Source organism: Pongo abelii, chromosome 3 (genome assembly GCF_028885655.2).
Source record: "Pongo abelii isolate AG06213 chromosome 3, NHGRI_mPonAbe1-v2.0_pri, whole genome shotgun sequence".
Taxonomy (NCBI): Eukaryota; Metazoa; Chordata; class Mammalia; order Primates; family Hominidae; genus Pongo; species Pongo abelii.
Genome location: NC_071988.2, coordinates 180,931,975 through 180,958,778, shown reverse-complemented (window position 1 = coordinate 180,958,778; position 26,804 = coordinate 180,931,975). Strand labels below are relative to the sequence as shown.

Below are 26,804 nucleotides of genomic sequence, written 5' to 3'. Positions count from 1 at the left end.
AGGGTATCTCAGCTATGTTGACAAAAATGCATAGCATGCATAGCAAATGAGACCAGAAACCTTGAGATTTCTTTTCCCAGGATTAAATCTAGGAAACCAAGGAACTTTAATTGGGGAAGTTTAGGAATAGTTCATTAAATATAGGGGCCCCCCACTACATGGTCTCAGCTCTGTGTTTGGGCAAGAAGAAATGGCACTGAAAATATATGCTATAGGAATCCACTATGACCACCTACTTTGGAAGAATTCACAGGAAAGTTTCTTTGTGGAAGTTTAGTGCGATTATTGTCAGTAATTGCACTACACAGTTCTAGCCACATTCCAATGGCTTTAAGCAATTTGAGGTCTGAGATCTGTTGTATGTGTCTTTGTACTGACAACATCAATACAACATCAATACCAGCCCCCACCCACCATCTCCTAGTGCTTAGCATGCGGTAAATGATGATCAGTAAACGATGAGAAATGGAGACTGGAATCTATTCTATTCTCATGCAGAGTCTTTGTTGAGAGACCAAGTTTTAGATAAAGAGTAATGAATTTTTAAGTGTGTATTAGGTTGGCAATTAGTCCACTCCCAGCTTATTCAATAAAATCATTCAAAACTATGTACCTTTTTTTAAAAATAGAAACTTAAGGAAACTGGGCACAGTCTCCTTCATATCAAATCTCATGTTCACAGTGCTTGTTTTACAACCCATAGTTGTAGAGCTAATTGGACAATTAACTTGGGGGGAGCATACTTTCTAACCTTAGAATTAACAACAGTGGCAAACACATTAGAAAACTCCAAGGGTGAGTACAGTTGCAAAATAGGCCCTTAATGGTATTTCAGAAACTCAGCACTGAGCACACACAGTGACTTGGAAGCACTTGTATAGCTTTCTGTTGCTTGAATAGTCCACTCAGATTTCAGACCCTGCTAGGAATCATCAACCAGCTCTGGGTAAAGGACTGAATCAGAATGGCTGGTCATCCATCACAAATCATAACAATTCCCAAGAAAATTAATTCCAGTCTTTCTTTAAAAAAAAAAAAATCCTGGTGTATTTTGAATTATACAATGAAATAAGGAAAATATTTATCTCCTTGGAAGGATACTGGGAGAAAATAAAAAAATTTACTTTTGTTGTTGTTCTTATTTTGTTTTGTTTCGTTTTTTGTTTCCACCCACTGCGTTGAAAAATATGCCTTTTCTCTGAGAATTAATGAGGCAATTAGCATTTGTATTTCTTCTCAGGGCAAATCCATGTTTGTGGCCTGATAGGGTTTGGCTTATTGTCCCCATCCAAATCTCATGTAGAATTGTAATTCCCATAATCCCCATCAGTCAAGGAAAAGGACCTGGTGGGAGGTAGTTGGATTGTGGGGGTGGTTTCTCCTATGATGTTCTCCTGATGGTGAGTTCTCACAAGATCTGATGGTTTGATAAGGGGCTTCCCTCTTCGCTCTCTCTCACCTGCCACCATGTAAGACATGCCTGCTTCCTTTTCTGCCATGATTGTAAGTTTCCTGAGGCCTCCCCAGTCATGTGGAACTGTGAGTCAATTAAACCTCTTTCGTTTACAAATTACCCAGTCTTAGGTAGTATTTTCACAGCAGTGTGAAAACGGATTAATACATGACTGTAATGAAAATGGAATGTGGCTTTCAAGCTAAAATAGCCAGTTGAAGAATTTTTTATATTCCTTTTCTCCCCTTGCATGCTAGTCCAAATGCCATTTTTTATAATGCCTCAGTTTTCTGATCTATGAAATGGGGATATACTGGTTTTCTATTGCATAACAAATTACCACAAATTTAGCAGCTTAAATCAATACTCATTTATTGGCTCACAGTTCTGTAGGTCAGAAATCCAGGGACGGCATGACTGGGCTCTCCACTCAGATCTCCCAAAGATGAAGGTGTTAACTACGGCTGTGAAGTCATCTGAGGCTGGGGCTGTCTTCCAAGTTCATATGGTTGTGGAAGATTTCAGTTCCTCATGGTTGTAGAGCTGAACTAGTACTTCTGTTTCTTTGCTGGTTGTCAGCCAGGGGCGATTCTCAACATTCAGAGGCCACCCAGTCACCTCACTCCATGACCCCTCCACATGTTGTTGTTGTTGTTTTTTTTTTTTTTTTTTTTTGAGATAGTCTCACTCTGTTGCCCAGGCTGGAGTGCAGTGGCGTAATCTTGGCTCGCTGCAAGCTCTGCCTCCCGGGTTCAGGCCATTCTCCTGCCCCAGCCTCTCGAGTAGCTGGGACTACAGGCACCCACCACCACGCCTGGCTAATTTTTTCTATTTTTAGTAGAGATGGGGTTTCACCGTGTCAGCCAGGATGGTCTCAATCTCCTGACCTCATGATCCGCCCGCCTCCCAGACTGCTGGGATTACAGGCATGAGCCACCGCACTTGGCTGACCCCTCCACATCTTTAAAGCCAGCTGTGGAGAGTCTCCCTCCTGTCAAATCCGTCTCATGCTTCAAATCCCCTTTGCCAAGAAGAGCCTAGATCTTTTTAAGAGCTCTCCTGATTAGCTTAGGCCCACTGAGAATAATCTCCCTTTCTTCAAGTCAGCTGATTTGGGACTTTAATTACATCTGCAAAATCCCTTCACAGTAGCATCTAGATTTGTATTCAGTTGAATATCTGAGAATGTGTGTATACCAGGGGGTGAGAATCTTGGGTGCTCTCTTAGAATTCTGCCTACTGGCTGGGCACAGTAATTCACACCTGTAATCCCAGCACTTTAGGAGGCTGAGGAAGATGAATAGCTTGAGCTCAGGAATTTGAGACCAGCCTGGGCAACATGGCAAGACCCTCTCTCTACTAGATGGGCATGGTGTGTGCACCTGTGGTCCCAGCTACTGAGGAGGCTGAGGTGGGAGAATTGCTTGAACTTAGGAGGCAGAGGTTGCAGTGAGCTGAGATTGTGCCACTGCACTCTAGCCTGGGTGACAGAGCGAGACCCTGTCTCAAAACAAACAAACAAAAAATACAAAACTACCTACTACAGGATAACAGTAATACCTTAGCATATTATTAAATGGATTGAGACATGTATAAAGCACTTAGCATGCTCAACAAATGGGATCTAGTATTAATGTCTCTGTATACTATATTTTCCTGCCTGCATGGATTTTTAAATTATAGTATTATAAGCACACTAGAAACATGAGAGACTGTGTTGCTCATTATTTTGATACTCCCCAGAAAGCAGAGATACTGGGGCCACAGTGAACAAACTCACAGAACCCAATGTTTAGACTATTTGCTGAAAGTTGATGAATTAATTCAGATTATTTAAAAACTATAGTTAAAAGAGACCAGGATATCATTAATGTTGGTACTCAAGCCCATCCATAATGTGCCATAAAATGAAGTATGTATGGGTCTCTGCATTGAACTTTTTTTTTCCTTTAACAAGAGAAATGCATCACTGAATCCATGCCTTAAACACCGACATTTTTCAGAAAGAATTCTTTTGTTACTCATGCTCTGAATGTAAAATGAATACTTCAAATGCTCCATTCATGCAAAGGCCTTTATGTCCTCTTTCTCCCTGTAATAGTTCCAATCTAGAATAGGCAACGTTATGCAATTTGGTGACCCTGCTGCAACAATGGAAATGCTTCTCACAGGCTGTGGGAAGAAAGACACCTAAGGAGTTAACAGTAATATTTTGCAAATTGAGGCAAGTGAAGGAAAAAATACATTAGCATAAGAAAAGATAGCCGTAGGGAATTTTCCACTCAAATGTTTGATACTAAGAGCCCTATGTTACCAAGGAGGAGGCTATAGAAGAAAACCCTTAGTGTCTATGCATTCTCGAATTACATTGCCATTGTATTCGTTCTACGGTTGAGAAAGACTCATAGTTATAGAGATGGCAAATTGTTCTTTCTAGAAGTAAGAAAAGTAAAAATTGGATATACTAAGAAAATCATCTTGGATTATTGCAAGAAAGCAAGAGGATTCCTCAGGAACCGTCCCCAAAACACTTCCTAAATGTGTCAGGACTAGACTAGAGTTTAGAGATTAAAAGTGAAAGTCTTAAGCAATGATTTTAATTTTTAACTAGAATGTGCCCCAAATGTCTGCAATTAATTTAACTCAAATTTAACAGTTTTTACTCATTTTAGAAATTGTGTAACTCATGATATGTGAATGTAGTTAGCAGGTATTTCCCTTTTGTTAATAAACAGACTTATTTGAAGATTGATCTGTAGGAAATATCCAAATTGGAGTTGTAATTATTTTTGTTGAAAACATTTAAGTGTAAAAGGTTCTCACTGATTTAAGATAGAAAATATAATTGTTACCCATTTCAATGAAGATATTGAATTGGTTTTGAAATCAATCTTTACTCTTAGGAATGATTGGCCAGTAAAAAAAAAATGACTTATCTGAGTCTGAATTTTATTAGGTTTAACACTACAGTAAACATAGATGTCCAAATAAATCATGATGCATTTCATTAATAAATTATGATAGAGAAGGACCAGCTTATTTTAGATAACAAATTGTTTATAGGGACTGATATCTATAGGAGGAATGGAAAAAAGATATGTTATTTTGTTTCCGAAAAAGGTCTTCACCAATTAAGAAGATGCAATTTTGGATTATTAAAGATAAGAATAGCATAAAACTAAAGATCATCCAAGTCCTGCAAAATTTGTCCAGAAGCTGATAATAAAATTCAATGGATAAGGTCAATTTTCAGGGGATCATGTCAGGAATCAATTGAGAAAAAAAGCTATCCCATGATCTTTCTATTATATGCAGATTATTTTCAAAGTTTCTATGGAATAGTGACCTTGTTTATTTTGTGCCTTCCTTTGTTCAATTTATGTGTGAACATTGAAGAGATTAAGGTTTCAGGTCTTTATCCCTGAGAAGATGACACAAATAAATGAATTTGCATTCTCAAGCACAAAGAACTCTGTGGTAGTCAATAAGGAAAGTCATTCTGAACTGAAGCTTGAGGGAAAAGGAAGAGGAGAGAAGAGAATTTAAAAAGTACTAAGTAACATCATTCCTTTAATGTTGAAATTTTTGTAATAGGATTTTGCCACTTTTTGAGATGTTATGAATAGCGCATCCCATACTACTGTAAGTAAAAAATGCATCCACAAATGAAGTGAAATACTTTTTGATAATTTATGTCACGGCTTCTCAATCCTAGTATAGAAATTTGAGAAATGGTTATAGACCAATACGCTTTTCAATATAAATTTGACACTTTTATTCCCCATCCTTATTTACAAGATGTGCCATCCATCTGACAGTTCCTGGAGAAGAGGAGTCAGTATATAGCAGTCATTCATTCAGTAATAACAGATCATTTCAGTGCACATGGGAAGTGGTGGGTGGGAATTACTTTTTAATCTAAGAACCATTCTAAGTCACCAAATACGTTATCAATACTCTGAATTATCCCTTCTGAAAGGAGTTTTCAAATCTACACTTTACCGCAGTCTGTCTATAATCCAGCTCTTTCCTACCTTATTGCGACCACATTTTTTAGATTCTGTAAGGAGAAAAGTGAAAAGAGGTAACCTGTTTGAGTCTAATGACAGTAGTTTAGAATGCTCGCTTATTTAGACATAGAATCATAAAGATGGAAAGCAACTTAGTGATTACGCATCACACTCTTCCTGCTACCCAGCACCCCTCCTTTCAAAGAGGGAAAGTAAAGTGCATACGGTCTTGTTTATTTTACTTCTTGTACTTTTTTCCTCTCTGTTCAGGAATCAAAAGCCTGTCTTCTTCTCTGATCTTCTTTTAACTGAATTTAGCATTTCCTATTTCATTTCCCAACCTGACTTCCTTTTTTGACTAGAAATATGGATACTTAGACCTGCCACCTATTTACTTTGGAATTACGGTACATTAATTTTCTTCCTTTTACAGTATGAAGAACTAAATCAAGCTTCTCTTGATTCAATAACCCACAGATATCAAAACCCATGGTAAGCAAATATGAATATATTTTTATTAATTACTGTGTTTCTTTCCTAAATTGGTAACAGGATTCATTTTTGTAAACTTTTAAGTGTATTACCACTTTCTTTTTATTTCATGTAGGTTTTTGATAAATTTACGAATTTTTATTTCTAATAAACACAGTAAATCTTCACTATCTGCTAAATTTTATTTAAGGGGAGAAAAGGAATAACGCAACATAGTTAGAATGAGAAACTGTTAGACTATAGTAAAGAAAAGGAGAAGCAAGCCTGAAGCTATTAAGAATAGCAACTGGATTAGTAGATTAGCTTTAACTTTATAAATAATTATCTCTGTGGAAGAAACAATATTAATTTTTTTCAGATTAAAAAAACTCATTTCATGCTGTTGGCCTGGAAACCATCATAATGGGTAATCTTGGTTAATAAACATAATCTTACTAAAGTCACATAATGACTTCAATTCACATTATCTTATGGCAGCTTCTGACCCAAATGAAACATGGGTAGCTCACGGCATGTTAAATTACAGGAAACAAGCAAAAGCTGACTTGTCATCTAGGTATAACACATAATTCAGATTCCTAAGAGGGAAAAGATCAATCAGCATTGCTCTTACAAGACTCCAGATTGAATACTGTCTTTGTTATCATAGGTTTTTGAAGGTGAGGATTTCTGGGGCTTATTTTACTTCACTTTTAATTGTTGAAGGATTTAGCTATTAGCATATGCAAAATCACTGGATTTTATTAGCCCTGAGGTGGCTGTACTATACCAACATGAACTGTATCAAATAGAGAAAAGACTTCAAACCCCATGTCAAAAACCTATTATTTCAGAACAAAAAAATACCTCAGTGGGCAATTCCTATAACTTATTAAACACGTACCATATTTAAAGCCACAAAGAAACAGGTATGCTTTAAAGCATGAATAACACATATTCTCATTAGAATATTCTACTTCATTTGTTTAGATAGCATTGCAGGCATCCACTGCAATTACCTTATCAAATATTTCCAAGCAAAGAAAAACATTAAAGACCACTGAAAATCAATAAAACTTCAGCAAGCATTGGTGGTAAAAGCATGAAAATGTGCTGCATTTATTTAAACATTAAAAACTTGTTGGAGGGTATCTGAGCAACACTGAAGCCCTGGGCATGTTCTTTGAATGAAAGAATGTTGGCTATATTCATTTCTAGGGAATATGCTGTGGGTTGAACTGAGTCATGAGGATGTAGAATAGTTATGAAAGAGACCTTGTATTTAGGAGATTGCAGATTCAACTAGGAAATTGGGCGTATATGTGAAGAAAAATAACAAAATTACTTTGCAAATACTGAGAGCCAAATTAATAATTAAGATAATATTTAGAAAATTATAGCTAGAATTTTTTTTTAATTAAATGTATTGACAGCCTCCTGGACTCATCTATAACTCCTGGCTTGGGTCCTATTTAACTAGTCAGACACCAATAACCTGAATACTGCTTCCTTTGTGAGACTATAAGCACCTACCCTGTTTCAAAGCCCTTGTTAGCAGGGTACTTTTGAATAGGGCCCTGACTCAGGTTCAGCTGTTCCCCACCCCTTTGCATTCTCTAAGGTGGCCTGAGAGCCATCTTTTTCCTGGGCAAAGGTTAGTGCTGAGTCTCCCAACCAGTTTTCATGTTCTGTTCTTTTCAGTCAATAGCATTCACTCAATATGTTCAGCATCTCCCGGGTTCAAAGCACTGTTAGATTCCGTGGCCATCATGGTGAACCAGCCAGCCTCAGTATATGCCCTTCTTGGAACTTGTATTCTAGGGCAGGAGGCAGACATTGAAGCAACAACATGGCTTTTAAAAAATAATGTATTGGCTGGACACAGTGGCTCATGCCTGTAATCCCAGCACTTTGGGAGGCCCAGCAAGGCAGGAGGATCAATTGAGGCCAGGAATTTGAGTCTAGCCTTTGTAACATGACAAAACCCCATGTCTACAAATAATAAAAAACTAACTGGATATGGTGGCTGTGCCTGTCCCCGCTATTCAGAAGCCTGAGGTGGGAGGATGGCTTAAGCCCAGGAGTTCAAGACCAGCCTGGGCAACATAGAATCCCCATCTCTACAAGAAAAATTTTAAAAATTAGCCAGGAGTGGTGGTGCACACATGTGGTCCCAGCTACTGAGGGGGCTGAGGTGAGGTGGGAGGAACACTTGAGCCCGGGAGGTTGAGGCTGCAGTGAGCCTTGATCATGCCAGTACACTCCAGCCTCGGCAACAGAGCCCCTTCTCCAAAAATAAAAAATAAATAACAACAAACCATACTGTTTCTCAAACTTGAAAGCAAATGTTTTAAATTACAACTCTAATTCATGCTTATGGCAACAAATCAAACAATATAGAGGTATATTGAGAAAAAGTTAATATCTGACCCGAATCCATCTGGTTTCTGATAAAATAGTTCATTATAAAAGAATATTTATAGGATGTAAAGAGAAGGTTTTCCCAGGGCACCCACATGGACTGAGGGTCAGATAAGTGTTTACTGAGGGAAGTGATTATTAAGCTGATGTTGAAAAGATAGGTGAGGCCGGGCACGGTGGCTCACGCCTGTAATCCCAGAATTTTGGGAGGCCAAGGTGGGTGATCACTTGAGGTCAAGAGTTCAAGACCAGCCTGGCAACATGGTGAAACCCTGTCTGTACTAATAATACAAAAACTAGCCAGGCGTAGTAGTGGGTGCCTGTAATCCCAGCTACTTGGGAGGCTGAGGCAAGAGAATCACTTGAACCCAGGAGGTGGAGGTTGCAGTGAGCTGAGATGGTGTCACTGTACTCCAGCCTGGGCGACAGAGAAACTGTGTCTCAAAAAAAGAAAAAAGGTAGGTGAGTACAAGATCATTCCTGGCAGAGAGAACAGCATGAGCCAGGCCCTGAGGTGGGAAAGAGTACATCAAATTACAACCTGTGCTGCCAGACTGTATTGAAAGCAATGGGGAGAGTAGTGAGATGAAGATCAGATTTTGTAGAACCTTGTGACCTGGGTTAGAGAATTTGGATTTTAATAAATATAAGAACAAAGAAAATTCATTAGAAGATTTAAAATAGAAAGCAACCTGATTATAATTGTTTTGTTAAGATCATTCTGGAATGTTGGAATGTTTTATGGAGAAGGGATTGGAAGGTGACAAGAACAGCTACAGAAAGATCAGCCAGGGCCAGGCTTGGTGGCTCACACCTGTAATCCCAGCCGCTGGGGAGGCTGAGGCAGGAGAATCACTTGAACCCAGGAGGTGGTGGTTGCAGTGAGCTGAGATCACACCACTGTACTCCAGCCTGGGCAGTAGAGCGAGACTCCATCTCAAGAAAAAAAATAAATAAATAAAAAAGAAACATCAGCCAGGAGATGATTTCATTTTTACAGGCCCATCTTGAGTTTTCAGTAGGCTTTGCAAAAAAGCCAAAACAAATGTGATTATGGAGAGCTGGGGCCAGGGGAAAGGTTCAGTTGAGCTTTTAAAGAAAGGTGGGCTTTAAGTAAATGGAGAAAAGAGGAGACCATATTTGTTATAATGATGGGGAAGTAAAGCATGTGTATACAGCAATCTGATGAAGCAGATTTAACATTATCTTAATTTTAGGTGAAGAGATCGAATGTCAGAGATTGTCACATGACCAGGGTCACAGAGCTCATATCCTGTTGATCTGGGTTGGGATCTGGACTTGGACATTTTATTTATTTATCTTTTTTGAGACAGAATTTTGCTCTGTTGCCCAGGCTGGAGTGCAATGGCGCGATCTCCGCTCACTGCAGCCTCTGCCTCCCAGGTTCAAGCCATTCTCCTGCCTCAGTCTCCCAAGTAGCTGGGACGACAGGCATGCACCATCATGCCCAGCTAATTTTTGTATTTTCAGTAGAGACAGGGTTTCGCCATATTGGCCAGGCTGGTCTCAAACTCCTGACCTCGTGGTCCACCTGTGCGGCCTCCCAAAGTGCTGAGATTATAGGCGTGAGCCACTACACCCAGCTAGGGCTTGGACATTTTAAAAGAGCTCTACCAATGATTGTGATGTATCGCCAGGGCTGAGAACCACTAGTGACAACTGAGAAATGAAAGGGACTGAGCCTTGTGGGATGCCCACATTGAGGGCAAGATAAATGGGAGCCACTGAAGAAGGAGCCTTAGAGGTCAATTCCTATAGAAGGCTATAGCAGCCGGTGAAGAATTTTGAGAGGAAGAGTTTAATGCAAGGAAACAAAGAAATCAAGGAAAACACAGCAGACAAATGTTTAGAGGTGATCAGTGGCCTCAGAAAAAGCAGTATAGGAGAAAAGTAGGATGCTCTGTGTCAGTGTCACTAGTGCTGAGAAATGTTTGTCTACTGACGTAATGCAGGCAAGAATCCACTCTGTTTATGACATGAGAAATTCAGTTAGAGCACAATTACAGGACTTCCTCCGTTCGAAGGCATATTTTTTACATCTTAATATTCTTGAAATCAGGATGCATTTTATAATAGTTGTTTATAAATGCAGTGTTCAAATGTAGTGCCTTTTTTTTGGCCTCCAGTGTAAAACTGTTAAATTAATGGCCGCATGGAGTGGCTCAGGCTGGGCATAGTGGCTCACACCTGTAATCCCAGCATTTTGGGAGGCCAAGGCAGGAAGATCACCTGAGATCAGGAGTTTGAGACTAGTCTGGCCAAAGTAGTGAAATCCCATCTCTACTAAAAACACAAAAATTAGCCAGGCGTCTTTGTGCATGCCTGCGATCCCAGGTACTCAGGAGGCTGAGGCAGAAGAATCACTTGAACCCAGGAGGTAGAGTTTGCAGTGAGCTGAGATCATGGAACTGCACTCCAGCCTGGGTGACAGAGTGAGACTCTGTCTCAAAAAAAAAAAAAAAGAAAAAAAAATTAATGGTGTGTTATACAATTAATTGTATCTTAAAGACTGTTAAAGTTGTAGGTTAGGAAATTGATGACTTGCTATGTGCTAAGTGCTCAGAATTTAAAAATTTGTACACAGAGTCCTTACTCTTAGGTTGCTCACAGAATTTTCAAGGCAGATAGATGTAACAGATGATTTCAGCACAAGGTTCGGTGATGGACAGACAGTGCAGTTATTGCGTGTAGGTTAACTCGTTTTTGTTGTGTGTGTGTGTGTGTGTGTTTTAAATCTTTAATCTATTTTGATTTTTAAAAAATTTATAAATTAAAGGAAATGTACTCTTGTTTTAAATATCTCAAGTTTCTCTAGATATGTGACCCGATGATTTATTTGTTTTCATATGATCTCTTCTGTTTGCAACTGGGTGTTTCCTTATATATGCCTACAGTAGTTCTAATTTCAACAAGCAGAATAAAAAGCATAGACAGGAAATAGAGGAATGGTTTACAGTCCAATTAAGAGAGGTCATAAGAGAATGTATTAGCAAACAATGAATTGGCAGGGCTTTTGTTTTTTCTCTAAGAGGTGAGTGGATTCTGCAGGAGCTACTCACCATTACTGAAGAGCCCACCCTATCTTCTAGGCCTTTAATAAATAATATGAAGGCTAACTTCAGAAATGCCTGTTTTTATTTGCTAATGAGAGCTAAATTTCTTCTGTGATAATCTTTTGTTCTAGATGTTTCTGAGTCATTGAACTCGAGAAAAACTATTTCCAGGGATAGGACTTCTTTAGCTCTTTGGAATACATCTTATTTTGGTAGTTGTAATTATTATGTTATTAAACAGCTGGGCATGAGATTGATCTCAAAGTCAGTGGGTTTCTCTAAAGCTACATTGATTTAAAGGCAAACAAGTTTGGAAAGGGACAGTGTTCTTGTAGTTCCTTTGTATTAGTCCGTTTTCACACTGCTGATAAAGACATACTTGAGGCTGGGAAGAAAAAGAGGTTTAATTGGACTTACAGTTCCACATGGCTGGGGAGGCCTCAGAATCATGGCGGGAGGAGAAGGCACTTCTTACCTGATATCAGCAAGAGAAAATGAGGAAGATGAAAAAGTGGAAACCCCTGATAAAACCACTAGATCTTGTGAGACTTATTCACTACCACGAGAACAGTATAGAGGAAACTGCCCCCATGATTCAAATGATCTCCCACCAGGCCCCACCCACAACACATGGGAATTATGGGAGTACAATTCAAGATGAGATTTGGGTGGGGACACGGAGCCAAACCATATCATTCTGCCCCGGCCCCTCCAAATCTCATGTCTTCAAATTTCAAAATCAGTCATGCCTTCCTAACAGTCCCCCAAAGTCTTAACTCCTTTCATCATTAACCCAAAAGTCCATAGTCCAAAGTTTCCTCTGAGACAAGGTAAGTCCCTTCTGCCTATGAGCCTGTAAAATCAAAAGCAAGCTAGTTACTTCCTCAATACAATGTGAGTACAGGTAATGGGTAAATACAGCTGTTCAAATGGGAGAAATTGGCCAAAACAAAGAGGTTACAGGGCCCATGCAAGTCCAAAATCCAGCGGAGCAGTCAAATTATAAAGCTCCAAAATGATCTCCTTTGACCCCAGGTCTTACATCCAGGTCATGCTGATGTAAGAGGTGGGTTCCCATGGTCTTGAGTAGCTCCACCCGTGTGGCTTTGCAGGGTACAGTCTCCCTCCCAGCTGCTTTCCAGGCTGGCATTGAGTGTCTGTGGCTTTTCCAGGCAAATGGTGCAAGCTGTCAGTGGATTTACCATTCTGGGGTCTGGAGAGCAGTTGCCCTCTCCTCACAGCTCCACTAGGCAGTGCCCCAGTAGGGACTCTGTGGGGGCTCCAGCCCTACATTTCCCTTTCACACTGCCCTAATAGAGTTTCTCCATGAGCACCCCACCCCTGCAGAAAACTTCTGCCTGGGAGTTTCCATGCATCTTCTGAAACCTAGGCGGAGGTTCTCAAACCCTAATTCTTGACTTAGGTGTACTCGCAGGCTGAACACCACGTGGAAGCCACCAAGGCTTGGAGCTTGCACTTTTTGAAGCCATGGCCCAAGCTCTATGTTGGCCCCTTTCAGCCATGGCTGGAGCAGCTGGGACACAGAACATCAAGTCCCTAGGCTGCACACAGCACGGGGACCCTGGGCCCAGCCCATTAAACCATTTTCTCCTAAGTCTCTGGGCCTGTGATGGGAGGGGCTGTCATGAAGACCTCTGATATGCCCTGGAGACATTTTCCCTGTTGTTTTGGGGATTAACATTCTGTTCCTCCTTACTTATGCAAATTTCTGCTGCCAGCTTGAATTTCTTGTCAGAAAATGGCTTTTTTCTTTTCTATCACATTGTCAGGCTGCAAATTTTCTGGACTTTTATGCTCAGTTTGCCTTATAAAACTGAATACCTTTAGCAGCACCCAAGTCATATCTTGAATGCTTTGCTGCTTAGAAATTTCTTCCACCAGATACCCTAAATCATCTCTCTCAAGTTCAAAGATCCACAAATCTCTAGGGCAGGGGCAAAATGCCACCAGTCTCTTTGCTAAAACCTAACAAGAGTCATCTTTGCTCCAGTTCCCAACAAGTTCCTCATATCCATCTGAGACCACCTCAGCCTGGACCTTATTGTCCATGTTGCTATCAGGTTTCTGGTCAAAGCCATTCAACAAGTCTCTAGGAAGTTCCAAACTTTCTCACATTTTCCTGTCGTCTTCTGAGGCCTCCACACTGTTCCAACCTCTGCCTGTTACCCAGTTTCGAAATTGCTTCCACATTTTTGGGTATCTTTTCAGTAACACTCGACTCCTGGTACCAATTGACTGTATTAGTCCATTTTCATGCTGCTGATAAAGACATACTTGAGACTGGGAAGAAAAAGAGGCTTAATTGGACTTACAGGTCCACATGGCTGGGGAAGTCTCCTTACATATGGTGGTGGCAAGAGAAAATGAGGAAGATGCAGAAGTTGAAACCCCCGATAAAACCATATCTTGTGAGACTTGACTACCACAAGGACAGTATGGGGGAAACCACCCCAGTGATTCAAATAATCTCCCACTGGTCCCTCCCACAACATGTGGGAATTATGGGAGTATAATTCAAAATGAGATTTGGGTAGGGACACAGCCAAACCATATCATCTTTCTACTCATGATTTCATAGAATTTTTTTCAAGTCATTTTCTTTTCAAATAAAAAGCAAGGAGTACTGATTCATTGGTAAATTTTACTTCCTTTCACAGTGTGTTAATTTTCCTTACCTCAGAGACAGTGGATCAGCAAACATGAAATACCTAAATACAAATCCTTAAAGTTAAAATACCAACCAGCAATCCCAGATTACCCAAAAAATACAAATAATGTGTTTGTCTGCTGTACAAAGTAAATAGATTCTGGATTTCCCTGTCATTTTACAGGCCAGAAAGAGGAATTTAGACAAAGTGATTTTGGAAAGTCTAGCCTAAGCCTTTTCCCCTTTTTCTTCACCCCACATCTGTAGTGAGAATGTATGGAAAATTACTCAAGGTTCTGAAATCACTGAGCAATCTGAACTTTCATCCATCCCTGACATATTTCAGCTAGTCACCTAGTTAGGGAAAGCATTTCACTGCAATAAGAACTCACACATGGGAACTTGGCTCCTCAGACACCGTTTCCCACTAATCTGACATTCTCTGCAGGTCTAGCTCCTCAAATCTTTCCTATTCTTTTCTGTATGCATTTTTTGTGTGTGTGCATGTCCTCTTTGTTCTACTTGGAATAACTTTTAAACTTTCTCACAAAGCACTCTCCTGCATCTATTTATTTGACTTATTCATAAAATGGGGGAATTTAACATTCATTCTTCATTTAATAAATCTGTGTACTGCTTAACGAGGAGCTGCATATAGAAAGGTGATCCCATAAGGTTATAATACTATATTGTTTACCTTTTCTATGTTTGGGTATGTCTAGATACACAAATACTTACCATTGTGTTACAATTATCTACAGTATTCAGTACAGTAACTTGCTGTGCAGGTGTGTAGCTTAGGAGCAATAGGTTATACCAAATAGGCTAGGTGTGTCATGGGCTATGCCATCCAGGTTTGTGTAAGTACACTCTATGATGTGCACACAGTGATGAAATTGCCTACCGGCACATTTCTCAGGACATGTCCCGTTAAGCGATATGTGACTGCATTTAGTACTCATGTACCAGGTGGTAGGCACTACAGCAAAGCATTGAGGAAACAAAGATAAATAAAAGTCTGGCACCTACCATCAAGAAGCTTATAACAAGGGAAATAAAAATAGGATATAAAACTGGCAGTTTAACATGACAGGATACGGTAGAATGGGAAGCCGTGTACTGTGGCTGCTCACAATAGGAAACATCTCTAGCTCGCTGGAAGCCCCCAAAACATAAGCTTGAACATGTTTTCTCCTTTGTGAACCCTTTAACATTCCCACAGACCCTCCCTTCAGTCTCCATTTTGCCTGCTTGTTTTTGAGACGGAGTCTCACTCTGTCACCAGGCTGGAGTGCAATGGTGCAATCTCGGCTCACTGAAACCTCTGCCTCCCAGGTTCAAGCAATTCTCCTGCCTCAGCCTCCTGAGTAGCTGGGATTACAGGCACCCGCCACCATGCCTGGCTAATTTTTGTGTTTTTAGTAGAGATGGAATTTCACCATGTTGGCCAGGCTGGTCTTGAACTCCTGACCTCAGGTGATCCACCTGGCTCGATCTCCCAAAGTGCTGGGATTACAGGTGTGAGCTACCACTCCCAGCCTCAGTCTCCATTTTGAAGACCGACTCAACTCCATTGCCGATTGGTCTTCCCCGCAAGATTGTGCAGCAGGCAGTGTTTTGCTTTTGCTTTCCCTTTCCCTTGCATTGAACATGGTGCTTGGCATAAATGGGCACTCGATACAATTTGCTGAATTGTGTATAAAAGACAAGTCCTGGTCTATATTGTATACCTAACAGCTCAAATGGCTGTGGTTTAGGCTTGAGAAGCTGAATGCGTTCAAGTGATGAGGACTTCCTTAGAGGAAATTTAAGCCAGGCATAGAAGGAACATTTAAGGGAAACCTCTAGCTGCCTCCATGGGTGAATTTTTCAATATGTGCAAATGAAAGACTTGAGATTATTAAATCAATGGAATTACACTCAAACACCATTCTAGAAAGAAATGATGACATGCCTCTCATCTAATGTCACAATAAAGATGCCTCTTCACCAACTGGGGGTGCCTGATAAATTTTCCACTTACTTGCTGATTTATGGATTTGTCTTAAGGAACACTTACGGAACACTGCTAGTTCCTGTGGACTGTCATTGTTGGTAGATGGGGTTGGGGGTCAAGAGGCTGCAAATCCCAAGGTAAGGACAGCCAAAGTGGTTGTCAGCCATGACCAGAGAAATATGGGTTTTAAAGGACCAGAATTAACTACAACCTTCCCCAGTTTTTCATTTGCTTGAAAGTCACAGAAACACAGCTCTTTTCAATATTGCCTCTCCTGGTCTGCTTTTTTTTGGCTTTGTAATAGAAGCAAGATCAAATATAACTGATCCACTTTCTTGTGGTCTGTCTGCTCATAATCTTAGACTTCATTAGTTGAATGCAGCCACATTCAACAGGCATGCAGCATGGCTGAGTTGAAAGAACACTGAATTGAGAATCAAGAAAATTGGGTTCACTAGGAATGTATGCTTCCCAAGTAAGTAATAAAGGAGATGTACAAAGGTTTTGCTGGAATGAAGTCTAACAATATGTGAGCAGGAATAAAAAGTCAGAAATCACTTAATATCCTGCAAATAGGGAATTCTAATCAGTCATGAAGCAGTATCTATATGCTAATTAAGTATAATCCCTTTGAAGACAGACTTCCTGAATTCAAGTCCCAGCTTCACCACCTCTTAGCTATGACACCTTGGACAAGTTATTTAAACTGCCTCAGTTTTCTAATCTGTAAAATAACAATCTACTCCACTGGATTGTTGTATAGATAGTGTTGTTAAATATACAGACTTAGAACAGCATTTGGTACATACGAAGGGCTTAATAAATAGTATGACCATATAATTTATCACCCAAGACAGGACACTTTTGAAAGTGAAAGAGGAAGCTAATCAATGAGTCACCAGGACAACAGGATAAATTGGAACTATCTTGAACAAACCAGGCCAGTTTATTAAAAAATACTATGTATTAAACAAATACAGTACACTGAAATAATGAAGCAAATATATTAAAATTCATATTAGCTAAAAATGATCAGGATAAAGATTCAGTATGGTCTAGAAATTGTATACTGTATAGGCGAGTTAATCCTTCAAAAGTAGAACAAAAAGTCTAAGAGATGGAAAAGAAGAGGAAAAATAAGAATTCAGTTAAAATGTATAATATCTAATCAAGGATTCAGAAAAAGGTCAGAGAAAACAGAAGGAAACAATACAAGAAAATTTATCAGAAGAAAATAATAAATTTCCAGAATGAAAGTTTCCATTAATTGTGGGGCACGGTGGCTCTTGCCTGTAATTCTAGAACTTTGGGAAGCCATGGAAGTTGAATTACTTGAGCCCAGGAGTTCAACACCAGCCTGGGAAACATGGTGAGATCCATCTCTACAAAAAATACAAAAATTAGCTGGGCATGGTGGTACATAACTGTAGTCCCAGCTACTTGAGAGGCTCGGGTGGGAGGATCACTTGAGTTTGGGAGATCAAAGCTGCCATGAGTCAAACATCCCACTGCCCTCCAGCCTGGGTGACAGCAAGACTCTGTCTTAAAAAAAAGTCTCATCAAATATGAATTGAAAAACAAAACAAAACCACATACAGGCATGTCATTGTGAAACTTCATAATATCAGAATGAAAAGACAATTCTAAAGCCTTCAAGAGGAAAATTAGGATATTTACAGAGGATCAGGAATCAATATGGTATCACATTTCTTGACACAATGCTGGACTCTAGAAGACACTGGGGCAATGACTTCCATAGCTGATAGAAGATGACTTTTAACCTAGAATTTTATACCCAGCCAATGAGCAAATAGGAAGGTAGAGAAGAAATTTTCAGGCATTTATGTACTCAAAAAATGTACCTCCAAGCTTTTTTCCCCCCAAGAGGCAGCTGAAGAATGTTATCTAGCAGGACAAGCAGGTAAAACAAAGAAAAAGGAGTCCAGTCCAGGAACCAAGGTACCCAACAAAGGTGACGGGCAAAGGGAATTCCTAAGACAGTGTTAAAGGACTAGGAATGTGGCTATGCAGGAGCCTAGGGAACTTTCAATTCAGACAGGAACTAGTAAAGTGGGGGCTCCAGAAGGAGCTTTATCGAGTATGAGTATTGAGTATAAGCATTGGGTTAAATACAGTACTAGAACCAAATGGGCTAAAAGTGGTTGCTTTGGGGGAAGAGAACATTGGAGCAGGGAGAGAAGGGGATTAACATTTTAATAAGCCTTTTAGTGTTATTTACATGTATTATCTACATGTATCTAAATTATTTCATTAAAATGGAGAAAAAGCACTCTATTATGTACATGTAAAAGTGTTCTATTTGGTAAAAATGAAAATTATTTTTACTTAAATAATGATTAAAAAATTGATTTCCTTGTTTTCTCTGACCTCTTTCTGGATATTTTATTAGTTAGATATTATACGTTTTAATCTCTTATTTTCTTATTTCTTTCATCTTTTCCATCTCTCAGACTTTTTGTTCTACTTTTGAAGGATTAACTCATCAATATAGTATAAGATTTCTTTACTGAATCTTTATACTGATCATTTTTAGCTAACAATATGAATTTTAATATATTTGCTTCATTATTTCAGTGGCACTATCAACTTACTATGGGAGAAATGCAATAGCCAACAGGAATGTTAGTAGTTAGGGCTCCTAAATTGAAAAAGAAATTGCAATTAGGACTTTCCGTGCTAAAGAAATATTCACTGACCTGAATAAACAGGGCTTTTTGTTTATTCAGAAAGGTGTAAGGTGTGCCTGTATTTTGCATTAGTTGGGTGGTGTGTAGAAAATTACCTGTTTTATTTCATAAGAAATACTGCCAAAACCAGTTGTTAAACTAGCACAGACTTAATGTCAGCCACTATTTTAAACCATATTGGTACATAAATGCATGCTTTTTTTTTTTCTTGGAGTTGTTTTCCTCAAAACATCCATAAATCTGGACAGTTTTCTGTTTTTAAGACTGTCAGTGCCTGGCACATTGGAGGGATTTCCATAAGCATTAAGTAGCAAAGTTCTGCAATTTTTTTTGAGATAATTAGTGCCCATTCTTACTTTGGCCCTTTAGGTCTGTTCAGTAAAAACTGTCTTCCCACTTCCTTTCCCAAGCCTATTCCTCCCTCCCTCACCTCTCCTTCAGCTGGGCAGTGGGGGAGCAGGGTTCTCAGGAAGCTGCTGCTGTAGTCAGGTCAGTACAGAGCTCCTGTAGTTGTTACCCCTGTAGCCACAAAGATAGTTGGTGCTGATATGTTCATTCAATAAATAGCCAAGTGCCAACTATGTACCAGGCACTGGGCTAGGCCTGGAATTCAGAAGTGAACAAGACAGACATACTTCCTGCTTTCTTTACCTTCTATTGGGGAGATGGGACAGAAACAGCCTAATACATGATTGATCATTTAATTGCAATCATAGTAGGTGTCACAAGGGAGAAATGCAGGATGCACATCAGTCAGTCTTTGGCAAATGAATGATGTGTTAGTTCATTTTCACATGGCTGTAAAGAATGACCTGAGATGGGGTAATTTATAAAGAAAGAAGTTTAATTGATGCACAGTTCTGCATGGCTGGGAGGCCTCAGGAAACTTACAATTGTGGCAGAAGGCGAAAGAGAAGCCAGGCATACCTTACATGGCGGCAGAAGGGGCAGGGGGAAGTGCCAAACTTTTACACCATCAGATCTCATGAAAACTCACTATCACAAGAACAGCATGGGGGAAACTGCCCCCATGATCCAATCACCTCCCACCAGGTCCCTCCCCTGAAATGTGGGGATTACAATTTGAGATGCGATTTGGGTGGGGAAACAGAGCCAAACTTTATCAGATGAATATTCTTCATCTCAGAATGGAGCACTGAGAGCAAACAGATGAGATGTCATTGGTCTTTGAAAAGCTACTGTTTTTGAAAGAAAAGCTAGCTCAAGAGACTGTACTGTGATTTTTAAGAAGAGAACTTACTAATCTATTGCTATTACACACTGTAATCTATTACAATTAAAGTGTGTGAGAAAGAGGCACTATCAATTCACTGGTCTGTCATCTATAATTTCTTAGCATTTTGGAGAGAACTGTATCTCTTACAGCATGTTTCAGGAGACCAGGTTTACTGAGGGAACAGCTCCTGGACCTAACAAAATGGTTTATGGTGATGAAATCAAAGCATGGACTGCAAATTACAAGTAAGTAGATGAGCTAAGATTTTAGGTCCAGGCAAAGTTCATGTACTGAACAGAAGACTACAGAAAAAAAAATAACAGACAAGTTATGTTACAAGTCTTATGTCCATCTTCCTGGTAGGGGTCAAACTGGTTCAAAGATTTTGAATTTGGTAAAATTTCAGCTTTCAGTCATGGGGAATGTCTTATCTGTGGCATATAACTTATTGGTGTCATCATTATGTCTGTGGCTGGTGTGGTTTCCCAACTGTTCATCCGCCCAGCGATGAGGAAGATCCATGCGGCTCTATGTGATATTTGATGACTATAAACCATCAAGAGTCCCTGCAAGGGTGTTTTAAAATTATTAATAGAAGGAGAGTAGTTGTTCAGTATTTGTCTTTTTCTTGGCACTCACTTTATTCCAAATGCTCTCTTCCATCTTCGATGAAAAGGAAATGCCCTTTTTTGACTACTTTGGGTTAAAGTTTTCAGTCAGACCATTCATTTATTCAGTCAGTAAATCAATAATTTTACAGCATGGTCCTTTCCATCAAACTGTTCCTCATGTAGGGGGAGAGTGGACACATAGGTAATTCTGAAACACATGGCCAGAGCAGTGATGCAGCCATGCCAGGGTATTATGCATGCCACCCAGAACACAGGTGAGGAGGGAAGGCACAGAGGCTCTCTGTGGAGGAATCTGAAAAGTGAAGTTAGGTGGGAAAGGAAGGGCAGTGATGTGGGGGAGTGGTTCAAGAAGAGCAGACCTCAGTAACAAATGTTCAGAAGCGAGAAATATTGTGGACCGATGCAAATGAGTGTCATAGTGTGCTGCCAGATCCCAAAGTGTAATCATGAACAGTACAGAGACTGATGAAGACAGTGACATAGTCAGGAGCAAGTTAATTCTTGAATTCTGACCTTCAGAGGAGGAGGAAAGCCAGGAAGGAATTTAAATTTTGTCCACCCATCCCTTTACATAGTACCCAAAGTGACAAGGGCAGGTTTACGTTTTGGATGGAAGATGGATGTGAGCGGGGCATAACCAGGCATGAATCTGTCACGTAGCCCAGGAGAATGATGGTGGCCTAGAAGAGTGGAGTCAAAGTGGAGAGGAGGAACAGATTCCAGAATTATTAAGGAGAAAAATTATCGGGACTTACCAGAAGGGATGAAAGTAGTGATGGAGGCAGTGACGACTCCAAATTTTCTAGTTGGAGTGAATAAGTAGAAGCAGATCAACTCAGACACAGCATGGAAGAAGCAGCTCCCTTAATGGGGAAGATGATGAGTTCAGGTGGATTCCAGGTTTCTGTGGGATCACCAGTGACAAGCAGAGGTAGACGTATGAAGCTGGATGGAAATACTGTGCTGAAGAGCTTTTTCTGCCATCATTTTGAGGTTGTATTTGAAAATGTGTGAGTGGATGAGAAGGGAAAAGAGCGCAGGAATAAGGGCAGACTTGTAGGAAATTCAAACTCTGATTGTAAAAAGAACAGCCATGAAAGAAGATACAGCAGAAGCAGAGGAGACCCTGGGGGGCTGAGGTTCACCGTGAAATAAGACGTCAAATAGCAAATAAGATGTCTACTTTCTTCAGTAGACAGCCAGTCACTGAGACTTGGTGAGAAGAGAACAACTAGAACAATTTAGGGGAAGAGGGAGGGGAAGGCAAAGAGGGATGGATGGGAGGTATGAATGGGAGGTGAAGTGGAATAAGCCAAAACATGCCATGGTTTTTGAAAAATTTGGATAAGGAAGAAAACATGGCCAGGTGCATTGGCTCACACCTGTAATCCCAGCACTTTGGGAGGCCAAGGCGGTTGCATCACAAGGTCAGGAGATCGAGACCATCCTGGCCAACATGGTGAAACGCTGTCTCTACTAAAAATACAAAAATTAGCCAGGTGTGGTGGCAGGCGCCTGCAGTCCCAGCTATTCGGGAGACTGAGGCAGAAGAATCCCAGGAGGTGGAGGTTGCAGTGAGCCGAGATCGCACCACTGCACTCCAGCCTGGTGACAGAGCAAGACTCTGTCTCAAAAAAAAAAAAAAAAAAAAAAAAAGTGTGAATAGTAATTACAGGCAGATGAAGGGCCAAGTGTAGGATTTTTTTAGGATTCAAGAAGCTTGATCTAGAGAAGGCTTACTGCTGTGGAGCAATGTTCTGGGGTCAGCAGTGATTCATTCCCAGAGACTAAAAAGGAGACAGGATTGGCTTGCATATGTAGGTGGGGATGCACTTATACATGTAAGTGTAGGGTAGGGGGTTATGGTGGTAGTTGATGAAGTTTAAACCAGAAGGCCTTGTTCTCCATGGAGTCTTCTTTTTTTGGCTATTAAAAAAATGGTGGTAAAAGATATATAACAAATTTTACTGTTTTAATCATTTTAAGTGTATAATTCAGTGGTCTATGAAGTCTTGTAAAAAATTCTGTCCTATAGAGAACTGATGAGAGTGATGGGAATGAGAAGTGAGCAGGGGTCTTGAGGAAACAAAGAAGGCCCACTTGAAGTTAGAGGCCAGGTGTTTGTATCAGCAAGGTTATCCAATTGTTCTGTAAAAGAGTTAAACCACCTTGATATAGGATCCAAGAAAAATTGGAATTGGGGCAACTGGCTAACCTTTTGGAAAAAGTAAAATTATAGCTATACCTCATAGCATGTAATACAATTAATTCCAGATGAACTAAGCAATTAACTGCTTTAAAGGCCTGATATTAAAACACAGAATAAAATATACAGAAACATTTATATTATGTTTATAGAGTCTGAGGGTACAAAAGGCAGACTGTAGCGGTAAGCATTAAGTTGATGTTTTGTATGTTATCACTTTATATTTAAATGTTGACTCAAACTTATGTTTCTTAAGAGCAGCTCATGTTTATTCTTTGTAATTCTAATTCAATTTTCAAACAGCATCACTAATGTTTTTTATTCCATCAAACTATGGACAAGTATAGTACCAAGAAAATAAGACATAATTCCTGCCCTAGAAGAGCTTATCATCTGGTTGGTGGGGAGAATACCTAAATAGATAATTTTACCCGAGTATATTAGGATGCAGTGATAGAAATTTTGAGTTAACCAATATTTAGGGATTACCTATTTGTTTTTTGTTTTGTTTTGTTTCTTTGTTTTTGGAGACAGAGTCTTGCTCTGTGGTCCAGGCTGGAGTGCAGTGGTGCAATCTTGGCTCACTGCAACCTCCACCTCCCGGGTTCAAATGACTCTCGTGCCTCAGCTTCTCAAGTAGCTGGGATTACAGGCGCCTCCCCACCACCACCATGCCTGGCTAATTTTTGAATTTTTAGTAGAGATGGAGTTTCACCATGTTAGCCAGGCTGGTTTCGAACTCCTGACCCTCAAGTGATCTGCCCACCTTGGCCTCCCAAAGTGCTGGGATTACAGGTGTGAGCCACGGTGTCCGGCCAGGATTACCTATTTATGCTGATACAATGCTTGATGCTGGGTTTGGATACTTAACAAAGTTTAACAACTGATGCAAAGCCTGTTAATATCAGGGAGGATTTTAGAGGGTGCAGTGGAAACACATATCCGGAAGTCTAACCTTCGAACAGGGATCAGGAAGACTCAATAAGTTCACCTGAGCTTGAAGTGTTGGTAGGAGTTATCTTCTAGAAGTCCTGGATTTAGATTCCAAGATGCTGCTATTTTAGAAATGGAACGTCACACATTCAGATGAATTACCTTGGAGCACAATTACCACACATTTGACAATCAAAACTTTTCATTTCTAGCTTCTACAGCAATATGTAAAGATGGCAGGGTTTATGCAGTATGCTGTGGCTTGTTTCTGTCTAGCAGCCTAAAGGCTAACTCATTAAAATTCAAGGATGAATTACATGGTGGGTGGCAGAACAAATGTTTTCTTCACTGAGCAGAGCTAGGACCTTCAAGACAGTTTCTCCCAGAACCAAAGTCACTCTTTGCAGCTGTTCAGTAAGACATGATCCAAGTATCACCTCCTCCAAATCTACCAGGACACCACCATCTCTTAATCTGCATTAGACCCATATGGTAATGACAGCAATAAGAAAACAAAATAGAGCAATGCTGGTTCCACCCTTGATTTTTCTTTGGAACCAGGTACATTTCTTACCTAGTTATAAAATAAATTAAGTATTACTTTAAAAAAAAAAAAAAGCGACATGTGTTTCTAGTTGATAGTTTAATTCACAGAGTAGAGTTATTCCAAGAGATTTAAAGCATAATAATTTGAGTAGAAATCTCCTTTTTGTTTTCTGAGACAGGATCTTGCTCTGTCACCCAGCCTAGAGTACCGTGATGTGATCATAGCTCACAGCAGCCTTGAACTCCTGGGCTCAAACAATACTCCTGCCACAGCCTCCCAAGAAGCTGAGATTATAGGGAGGCACCACCACAGCCAGCTAATTTTTAAAATTTTTTTGTAGATACAGAGTCTCTTTATGTTTCCCAGGCTTGTCTGGAACTCCTGGCCTCAAGCAGTCCTCCCACCTTAACCATCCAATGAGTACAAATCTCTACTGTGGTGTATCCAGAGAACAAAAAGAACAGCAGAAAGCTTGGTTGAGGCATTCATAGTGCTACTCAGATTCTGTTGTGGGTATATTGTGGGATAAATGATCAATCATATAATGTTCTTATTCAATCATTCCTGGTTTGGTTGAGTACCAGCATTCTTGGAGTGGGAGAGAGAAAACACAGATGTTAACGTAAAATACCTGAAAAACAAACCCTGAATTTGATTGGAAGATTATATATGTCTATTTGTCTATCTGTACATGTGTATTTGCATTTTTTTCTGGCGCTGTTCTCTGTAAAGGCCTAGACGTAGAGATCAACTCAGTAGCTGTGATGTCTCCTAGTACTCAGATTCTTCAAATACCTTTCCTCCTAAAAGAAATTGGCGCTTCTTGAAGAAATGGCTGATTCTGGATCTGGAAAAGGAAATGAAAAAGATGAACCTAGAACATCTTTCCATATCAGACAGCAAGAAAGCCATCAGAGACTAATTCAGTCCTGTCTAAGAGACTTAGGAGCCAAACTTGGAGAGATTTTTGTTGGCCAAAAAAAATTGGACAACTTGAACAATAAGGGCAATAGCTGCAATGGATCAATATACATCATACATACATGTCCACATATGTATCCATGAACATTCACGAGTCCATAATGTCACTTTAGGAAAAACACAACAAACTGGTCACATTATTTTAAAACTAACTCATTATTTTGAAAACGGTAAATAAGAGGAAAGAAACATTAATTCCACCTTTGCAATACATTAGTGCATAACCAAATAGAAAATAAAATGACTTCAAAAAGAATCAAGGTAATTCAGCTAAAAAAATAAAGAAGGAACAACAGAATTAGGACATCACCACTTTGGAAACCCTGATGAATCAATGAATCTAGGGACTGAAAGTCCAGGGCTGCCAAAACCACAAAAAGACTGACACTGAGATATTTAGTGCCTCTTGGTGGAAAAACACACCACCACCCAAGAGTAGGTGTTATGGGATGAATTGTTTCCTTCTCCAAGTTCATATGGTGAATTTTGAACTCCCACTACCTCAGAATGTGACTGTATATGGAGATAGGGCCTTTAAAGAGGTAATTAAGTTAAAATGAGGTCATTGTGGTGGGACCTAATCCCTCCTAACTGTGGGATCATAAGAAAAGGAAATTTGGACAGGTACAGAGGGAGAACCATGTAAAGACACAGGGAGAAGATGGCCATGTACAAGCCAAGGAGAGAGCCCTCAGGAGAAATCAACACTGCAGACTCCTTGATCTTGGACTTCTAGTCTCAAGAATTGTAAGAAAATTCATTTCTGTTGTTTAAGCCACCCTGTCTGTGATACTTGGTTATGGCAGCCCTAACAAACTAATACAGTAGTCTTGCCCCCCAAAAACCCAACCTGATGCAGATCAATCCTCTAAAGCCAACTGACAATGTATAGGAAATAAGATGACCTCGGAACATGCTAAATGACATCGTGGAGATGTTATCAGAAAAGTGTACTGTGAAAAATTTTATAGAATAAAGGATCCTTTTTATTTTTTATTTTATTTTTTATTTTTTTTTGAGACAGAGTCTTGCTCTGTCACCCAGGCTGGAGTGCAGTGGCACAATCTTGGCTCACGTCTCGAACTCCTGACCTCAGGTGATCCACTCATCTCGGCCTCCAAAAGTTCTGGGATTACAGGTGTGAGCCATCGCACCCGGCCCCAGTTTTTTTCAACAAATAAGAGAAGAGGGAAAAGAAGGAGAAGAGAAGCAAAGAGATGAGAGAGAACCTATGAATTAAAAGAAAGTTAACCAATTGCAAGGTGTGGGACTTACTTGGATTGTCCTAAGAGACAAACTGTTAAAAATTCCTAACATGACACAAATCAGACTTTTGAATACTGAATATTTGGTCAAAATTCTTAAATTTTTAGGAGAAATGCATGTTAAGAAAGTGTTTTCATATTTTCGAGAGTCATATCGAAAGATATTATGGGGTGGGGTGGAGATTAGTAAGTAGGATAGAGA

At 39.9% G+C, this 26,804-nt stretch overlaps 1 protein-coding gene across 1 annotated transcript in view; it reads left to right on the top strand.

Annotated features, from left to right (window-relative positions):
• SPMIP2 (sperm microtubule inner protein 2) overlaps positions 1-26,804 on the top strand; it is a 141,491-nt gene that overhangs the window by 63,800 nt on the left and 50,887 nt on the right. Inside the window, exon 3 of the mRNA XM_002815255.4 lies at positions 5,897-5,955. Within this exon, the coding sequence (XP_002815301.1) occupies positions 5,897-5,955 (59 nt within the window). The remainder of the gene's footprint in view (positions 1-5,896; positions 5,956-26,804) is intronic.